Here is a 9,305-nt window from a genome sequence, read left to right on the forward strand (position 1 = left end):
AACAGTTTTATTACTATCTATTATATATTTTTTTACTCGATGGCCAAATTTATTTGACCACCTATCATAAAAACGAGAAAACAATGTTATTGTTATTTATTTGGCAAATAAATTTAATTCACCTTTTTATACACACATTTGAAGTGGCTCATGGAAATTCTCTCAGATGCAAGTAAATAATAACTATAATTTGACATCTTATTCACGAAATAATATTTGCCTGACTATTTTTTCTGTTTGCTTTTTTAATTTATGAAGTACAATGTTAAAAATGCAGGTGTTTCAAAGTAAAAGCTGTTATAATTATATATTTTCTTTTAGAGTAACATGAAATCAACACACCTTTGAGTTAAAAAAGAAAACAGTGCTGTAGTCAACTACTTCGGTCAGTAGGTCACCTGGAAATGTTTTATAACCTGTGTTATGTGGATACAACAAGTGACAACACAGATGTAGACCTGCAGCGCGCGAACCTGTCACCTCTGGCGCGTGGGTACGAGGCAGCAAAACCATTAACACCCTGAGGTGCCGTGTTTTTACAGTAAAGACCAGTTGTTGTCGTAAAACTGGCCGACGCGTGGCCACACGTTGTCTTACTTTTTTTTCTTGGAAAAAACAAACAAATGTGACTTTACATCTGAAGTTAAGTGGAAGTCAAATGAAAGCATCGCAAGTTATTTTTTTGACTCGTAACTGACTGACCAAACCAGAGACTGACACTGTTCACACACACGTTAAATAATTACAGGTGTAAATGGGAACTACGTGGATGTCATATCGCGATTTGGCGCGTGGGAAGTGATCCAATGTTTATCGATGAGGCCAAACGGTGATTTAAGTGCGTCCACGATGTTCGCGCTGATGTGGTAAAAGAAAACACCGCGGGTTGAAAAGTTTGGCCATGTTAGAGGTCAGTCTTCAGTCACCATGAGACATACACACGTTTCCGCGTGCTTTTGTTTACAGTAAACAAAATTGAAAGCTAAGCAGACACATCCGCAGTGAACCAAGCATCCGTTTTAAACTGACAATACAAATATGCCACTATATGCCAAATTAAACTCCATTGAGACGGATGCTTCCTTAATCTGATTCCAATTTTAATTGATTTACTTAGTCCTGTAGCCTTTTCACCAGGGGGTTTTAACTTAAAGGCGCACAATAGAAGCATCCTGACCAGGAGCAGCTCAGCGGGACTAACACCTCCTTTGATACAGACTCTGAGGGAATGTGCAGGCTGGACCAAACCAAGAGATTAATGCAGTTTACCACAATAACAGGGTTGCATTATATAGCTTTATTTAATCAGACAGAAAATGTGCTTTCATTCATCAAATGCTTTTATTGGTCTCATCAGTAAGGTTGCTATAATTGCCCAACCAAAAAAGAAGAAAAAGATCAGAACCACTAGGGCAACAGAGGCACATTTGATAACATAACTGATGACATATACAAATAAACAGGACTTAGAACACTTGACTTGGATTTGAGAGTGTTTACATTTGACTGCACATTGTAATGATTTACGTGACTCTACTCTAAGGGAAAGAAAGTGTCCTGAAATGTGCTTTGTATATTGGATGTAGTCTGGAAGCTGGACAGTGTGTGAATGATCGCTTTGCTTTCTTTTCTACATTTGAAAAACTTATCTCAGGCTCATAGAGGCGACATCTCCAATGCATCAACATTTCAATAGGCAGAATGTGCCATAACTGCTGTCCAGAGTGGATAGAGTATGTGCTAACTGTCCTGCAGATGCCCCATTTTCTGACATAAAGGGCAGCTCCAACGTCTGCTCAAGTACAAGCTATTCACACAGCAAATAGGCCACTTCAGTGAACTGGAGAGATCAGGAAATTGTACCTTTATTGTAGATTGGGATTTCAGAAAGCTTATTTAAATCTCAAAACAAGGCAAAAAACGAAGAGCGCTCCTGATCAATCCAACTAAAGGCAGATTTTACGCACGCCTTTGGACAGCTTTACGCACGCGTTAATCATCATACATGTCCTTAAATGTGGCGTCTAAAACATATAATATGTACATGTAAAATCTTAAAAAAAAGAAAAATAGACCTCAAAGAGTCTGTCTGAAAATTGTAATATTTACACGTAAAATCTAAAAAGGATAACACGTGATGCGCGCGCAAAAAGCACGATCTTAGAAAGGGGGAGGGACACCACAGTAAAGTGGAAAATATCATCTTACACGTGACATATTTCATAGAAAATGTTCTCTAGCTGTACAAAGAGATTTCAGGCTGTACAATGAAACATATATTTACACAGTCTGCATGTGTCTTACTGAGGCCATGGCCTCCACACTGGATCAGTGATGTACGTGCACGCTGCGGGGCTGGAGAGCAGCTTCCTGGTCTCACAGGTGTGGAGACCGGTTCTCTGGCTGAGGTACGGATGAGAGATTCTGTGCCGGCGGTGCTGACGATGCTGAGCGGCCAGAGGAACAGAGTCAGCAGCACGAGCGGGGATCAGTGCCTTGTTGTGCATGTGTCCGAAGGAAGAAGTTTGATTATGTGGCTCAGGAGAAGCAGCAGAAGCCTGGGCCATCTCTCCACCAGGTTCCTCCAAGTCCTGGCTCTTGGTGGATATGAAATGGCTGACCCTTAGCAGGCACGACCTCATGCCGTCATGGTAGTTGTTCTGTCGGACACAGGTCTGATCCCTGGACAGAACCTCCTTCTCAGTTTGCAGGAACTGGACCACGCTCTCCAGAATCTCTGCCTTTTCCACCTTTGGGTTTTTCAGCTTCTACATCAAGGAAACCATAATTCATATTAGTCCAGTCTTTTCACACATTAGTTATGTTTTGCACATAGAGATAATTAAATTTTCCACTCATACGTATTTCACATTTAATGTAACTATAATTGAATCCTGACTATCTGCAATACCTAAAATCATCACTAATAGACAGATATATATATACCTCATTGTGAGTGTTCTCCAGCATCAGACGTCTCAGTGTCTCCAGACTGTGGTTGATGCGCTCCCGTCTGCGCTTCTCCATCAGAGGTTTGGGCACCTAAGGAATGAAATGGACAACATTAGAATATAAACAGTACTTTCTTCATAAAACACAGCCAGAGTTCAGCAGCAGCAGCAGCAGCAGCAGCAGCATCTTACCCTTCTCATGGATCTCTTCCTGGGGGACTCTGGTGAAGATAAAGCCTTCATGATGTCTGTGTGTCCTCACTGCAGATCCAAAGTGAACATGGCACACTTTTGCGTTCTTGTTAGAATTTGTTGATTTCCTTGCACACGACCACACCCCGGCTGGACACGCCCACACCCAGGCATTTCCAATCAGACAGCGACCGTGACAATGAGGAGAATTGATCTGAATTAACTGAACGCCTAGTTTTTATTTATTTATTTATTCAAGAGACCAGAGAACAAGTGTAGCCTAAAATCAGTAAAAGTTTACCTGATATGTTTCATTCATCTGTTAAAGGGTCAGTTCTGTCAAATAATTCAAAAGGTGTGTTGGTTCATTTAAAGTAAACATTCAATGATCCGACGTTACATTCTAATACTTCTTTATTGTCTTTATGACTGCTGTTGTGTATGCTGTGAGATCTGATGTCAGATGTCATGTTTATAACTGTGCAACAGTTTGCAAGGCCAAGTAAATCTATCTATCTATCTATCTATCTATCTATCTATCTATCTATCTATCTATCTATCTATCTATCTATCTATCTATCTATCTATCTATCTATCTATCTATCTATCTATCTATCTATCTATCTATCTATCTATCTATCTATCTATCTATCTATCTATCTATCTATCTATCTATCTATCTATCTATCTATAGTTGTTTTTCCATGTGGAAATTTTCAATTACTTTGTTTCAATTATTTTTTATTATATTGACCGATTTGAGTGTTGAGGCCATTTTTCCTCCTCTTCACACTCTCACACACGTACATACCCCCCCCCCCCCCCACACACACACACACTCTCCTGCTCGTTACAGCAGCAGTTTGCCTGGTGTCTGGAGCCAAATTGCCTGCTTCACACCTCAGCGCTCGTGTTTAATCTTCAGTGGGTGTGTTCACCTCAGCTGTCTCATGTCCACTGTTTCTCTCCTTTCACAGGAGTGGGGTCAGAGTGGGACAGTTTTTTTTGTGTGATGGTGTGTGTATGTGTGGTGGGGGGAGGGGGTGTCTTTATGCGGACTGGATTTATGGTCACCACTGAATGCTGATCCCCATAATTGGCTAAAGTGTGGAGATAACACAGGGATGATCGGATCACGGGGATCCCAGAGAGATTAGGAGGCTTTTCAGAGGCAATGAAACTTCCGTTTAAAATCAAAGAGAGGGTGATCAATGGAGGCTCAGGGGTCACCATGGCAACCGCGGCAACGACGAATTAATGAATACTCACTATCAACTTTTTTTTTAAACAAGTATTATATAGGACAATGATAATAATAATAATGTAGTTGCAGGAGCCACATACCCACGGTGGTTCAAGGATTTAGGACACGTGGACTCGCCCCATAAATAACTGTGATGAGCTTTGGACAGAAACTAATTAGTTTGAAATGCGCCTTTTGGAACGAGAGAAACAGACCGTTCACTTGTAATATTGAGGCTCCTCGGGTGAATCAGCCACACACAAAGAAGAAGGAGAAAGAGGAGTGTGTGTGTGTGTGTGTACCTGGTATTCCTTATGTTGACCTACATTTGCAGTCACTTTATGGACTTGTCGTCCTTATGGGACAAAAAAGTCCGATAAAAAGTTAAATTCTGAGGTGGATGTTTTAAAGTTTGGATGAGGTCGCTCCGAAGTAATGGAAACCTGTGTGTGTGTGTGTGTGGAGCTGACCTGACGCCGCGCACACTTAACACTCATGTGTAATGATCACCTCACACTTCATCACAGCAGCAGACAAACCCGCTCTTCTTCCTTTTGTCCGATGTTTTTTTAAACAAAACATTTGCCATAAAATAAGCAAATAAGAATGATTACAGCCCATTATTCTTATTTACTATAACTGTAAAACATATTAAATTAATAATATTCATTTCAAACCCACACACACAAACTCCAAACGTAAACAAACCGCGGTGCTTGTGTATCGTGAACCGTCACCTCTCATTTGGTTCTTTTCATGGCTTTTTAGTGCAAAGTGTCGATATCTCACACGTCATAAAAGTCCTCATAGCTGCTCACTCTCTCACTTCGTGTCTGTTCCCACGAGAAAATCTCCAGGTTCCCATGGTCTCACTTCACATGTGTCACAAACTGATAAAATTAGAGGAGTGTTGATCAGGAATGTGGCTCATGTTTGTTATTGTCATTCATGTATAACACACATTTACTATTCAAATAAAATGACAATTAGGTGCGATTTGTTTTTGGAAGTAAACAAAAGCTAAAAAAGAAGTAAAAAGTTAAGAAACTTTTTCAGCCCCTCTAGATAGAGACTGTCTAAAATATAAACTTACTTGGTATTTTTTCTTTTAATGATGTTTATAATTCTCATTGGAGGTGAAGATGGTAAATTATGAGTTTCGATCTGCACCAATCATACCTCTTCAAATGAAGTGTCGTCACTGGCACCTGTCAGCCAATCAGAAGCAACAACAGGTCCAACTTAAATCGTCCTGCATCAGAGGCCTTTTTAACAGCAGCTGCAGCTCAGAGTCAGGACATTTGGACCTAAAGACACCAAGCAACATGACCAGGAAACTACACAACCCCACTATGGATGATGCCAAGAGCAGAAAGAGGGTAAGAACATGGATCTATTTCTTGATTTATTCTACCTCTTTACACTCTTGTGTGTAAGGGACACTATACTAAAGTACTTTCTGTTAGCATCAAAGTTTGTCTTTTTAATTCTCCTGAAGTCACGAGTAAGCATCATTTCATCTTTGACTTTTTAAAACAAAGCAAAGGTAAAGAAAATGTGACTTCTATCATTTACTTTTTTTCCCCTGAAAAAAACCATGGCCTGGGATATGTCACTGATAATCAGCAACATTAACTTCAATATTAATCATTTATTTTCAGTATTTTCTGAATAGGCCTCCACTGGCCATTTATTATACAATGCATCACAATAATGGGTTTCAATTGTGATGCTTTATGTGCCATAAGGTTGAGAATGAAACTATTTTACAAATGTAAAACTTTTTTTAAAAATACAAACCCAAATGTAAAATTTAATTCCATATACAATATCAAAGACACATTATTATTATTATTTTATTATTATAAAAAAATCTGCGAAAAGATTCTCAGGTTTCATAAGGGTTAAACACATTTTGATGAGCCCAATTTTATTATCTTGTCTTTTTAGATTCTGAAGCCGGTTGTTGAAAAGAAGAGAAGAGATCGAATAAACCAAAGTCTCGCCGAACTGAGAAGTTTGCTGTTGAATCACACGTCAGATGCAGTGAGTCATGTTAAAATAATCACACACATGTACTTATGTCATGACTTTATAATGGTGACGTTAATTTCTCCCATGTTTCCATTTTCACGTTTAAAGCGGCTGCAGAATCCCAAAATAGAGAAAGCAGAGATTCTGGACCTGGCTGTGGAATATCTTCAGAAGTGGACTGATGGGAAGACATTGAGTGATGGTAAATCAAACAAAAATTGTTAATTAGCCATTTAAATGTGACTTAATCCTGCTTGTGCTGTGACAAATCAGTGTTGGAGTCTCACACTTGTGTCTTTATCTCTCGTCCTCATGTCTCCCCACCTCCTGTTGCAGATTCTACTAATAGTCAAACGAAGACTCGTGCTCCTGTGGTAAGCCTTCATCACACAGAGTCAAGTCATCCTCTCTTCACCATTCAGAGTGCAGGATTTCAGCAGTGCGTGGCTCAGCTCACCAACTACATGCACAAAATAACACCGGCGCAGAGGAGCAGCCTGATCGAGGGACTGAAACATCACACGGACACACAGCAGCTCATATCAGACTTCAACCTGCGAGTCACTGGTACAGCGTGTGCGGACGCACTCTCCACGTCAGACACAAAAGACGACTCGTCAAAGCTTCTGTTTCCATCCCATTCCCCGTTCCAGCCTCAGTCTTGCTCCACACCGTGCCACGACTACCTCTCCCCTCCCTCCTCCCCCTGGTTCTCCCCTTCTTTCTCCACATATGCCTCGTCTCCCCCTTTCCCGTCATTTGCCTCTCACTTCTCCTTCCCCCCCAGCCTGTCACCTCCGTCTTCCAACAGCTCCTTCTTCAGTTTCTCGCCCACAGCCCCTCACACTGGCCCTTCTGGCCCCCACTTCCCCCCAGCAACTTCCCTGAGATCCTCTCCACACCTTGCACAGAGGGAGGCGTCACAACCAAACTCCTCTTCGACCATGTGGAGACCTTGGTTTTGACGAGGTTGTGCAGAGACTGAAAAACTGAAAAGAGCAGAGCCGTGTGGGAACAAACTCTACCTAAAGGAGAGGAGTGACTCTCCTGCAATGTACAGTGTATATATGATAAAAATTGTCTTATATTTTGTATTTGTCTTATAAATAAAAATGTTCTTAAACCTTACAATGCCCCAGTCTCCACATTCATTCACTTCACATTTCAGGTTTTATGTTCACTCAGGACAATCATCAGAATTATTTAATCAATTATCAGAATTTGTAATCTTGTTATTATGTGATAGATAGAATAATTACATACTGATGGCTGATTCAGAGTCAGGTTCTGAAGAAATAAAGATAACCTCTTCATTATCTCTGGAATATGGAGGGAACATTTGAAGAAGACACAAATCAAACAACTGAGGAAATCCCAAAATAAAAAATGCATTTAATTATGCAGTGATAATAATATATATATATATTTTTTATAAGAGTCTGTTTACAGCCTCAGACTAAAAGGGTCACTGGTTTGAACCCTGCTTTGACCAAGGTTTTTCCCATGTGTATTTGTGTGTTTTCTCCATTCACTCGACTTCTTCCCACAGTCCAAAGACATTCACATTGGAATTAGGTTCATTATAGATGCAAAGTTGACCGTAGGTGTGAATGTGAGTGTGAATGGCTGTTTGTCTCAGGACCCTAGTGTGTGGATCCTGTGATAGTGACCTGTTAATGATGTAACCTGCCTCTTGTCCAACATCAGTGAGGATTGGCTCCAGCTCCCCCCCCACACGCCTCAGTGAAGCAGTGTTAAAATGGCCTTCAGTGATGTCAGCCTTGAGTCTGCAGGTTTATACCGACTCCTAATCTCTGCTCGATGCTCTAAACTACACCTGATGATGATGAGACGCACACATCAGACGACAAGTGTCAGCAGTGAAGCTTTGTGGGAGACACCAGATTTCAACAAAGAACAAGAATGTGAGGAGGGTAAAAAAAAAGGATGTCTCTGACTTGGGCTGAACTCGAAACAAACTATAAATAAGTGTCGACATCATTTCCATATGACAAAGTTTGATTTCGTGTTAGGTTAATGTCAGCTGAGACATCATATCATTTTTATTTACTCATTCTCTCTCCACACTATATGCTTCAGCTTGAATGATAGAGCCAGAGGTGGAAAGAGTACGGAAATATTCTACTCAAATAAAAGTACCACTATTTTGACAACATTTTACTATACTATAAGTAAAAGTACTGGTCTAAAAATGTACTCAAGCTAAAGTAAAAAAAATTAGCTTGTTTAGAATTTAAGTTAATTAGTTATTTAAAAAAAAAAAAAAAAAGGTTGGGTTCTTTCTTGTGTTCTGCAAAAAGGACAAGGTGACATAAATGAAAATCACATGAATTGTTTTGAATTAAAACCCTTTAAGGCCTAAGCCTGTTTTGTAGGTCTCTGCTCGAAAATTGCACACTCTATTTGAATACTTTGTGTGTCATAGTAAATGGAACATGTGTGAAATTTGCTAAGATGTGTAAATATCAGTGCAGTGTTACTGGTGAAGAGTAAATGAAGATGGCACACACATTTTTAAAAAATGATTCAAGTTCACCTGAAAAAAGAGAGAAGCCATTTCAGGATGAGAATCTCTTTGCCATGTTGTCTTGTTTACCTGTGTTTGCAGCTGCAGCTATAAACCAATCAAATCAAAGTACAACATGTGAACATCATCTCTGCAAAGTTTGACTTTGATCAAGTGAAGCATCTGTGCCATTTGTATTTTTTCATGTATTAAACTACTTTTTCCCACTTTTATATCACTATTAGTATTGTTTCAAAGTTCCTGCATAATGTATTTTCCATTCCAAAAACGAACACCAGATGGTTCAATTGAGCTCTCTCTCTCTTTATTAGGTCAGCTAGAGACGCCCAGAATATTT

The 9,305-nt window shown here is 39.8% G+C and overlaps 2 protein-coding genes across 2 annotated transcripts; one reads left to right on the forward strand and one right to left on the reverse strand.

The window, feature by feature from the left end:
• Window positions 1-2,300: 2,300 nt before the first annotated feature.
• Window positions 2,301-3,194, reverse strand: her5 (hairy-related 5; the record flags this gene model as incomplete). The annotated part of the gene is made up of 3 exons (XM_083890971.1): window positions 2,301-2,768; window positions 2,947-3,042; window positions 3,144-3,194. The coding sequence occupies 3 exons, from the start codon at window positions 3,192-3,194 to the stop codon at window positions 2,301-2,303; spliced, it is 615 nt and encodes a 204-aa protein (XP_083747097.1).
• A 2,517-nt stretch (window positions 3,195-5,711) lies between these two features.
• Window positions 5,712-7,385, forward strand: her11 (hairy-related 11; the record flags this gene model as incomplete). The annotated part of the gene is made up of 4 exons (XM_083891603.1): window positions 5,712-5,765; window positions 6,337-6,432; window positions 6,529-6,622; window positions 6,757-7,385. The coding sequence occupies 4 exons, from the start codon at window positions 5,712-5,714 to the stop codon at window positions 7,383-7,385; spliced, it is 873 nt and encodes a 290-aa protein (XP_083747729.1).
• Between the last annotated feature and the right edge of the window lie 1,920 nt (window positions 7,386-9,305).

The sequence above is a fragment of the Microchirus variegatus genome (assembly GCF_963457635.1).
Source record: "Microchirus variegatus genome assembly, chromosome: 6".
Taxonomy (NCBI): Eukaryota; Metazoa; Chordata; class Actinopteri; order Pleuronectiformes; family Soleidae; genus Microchirus; species Microchirus variegatus.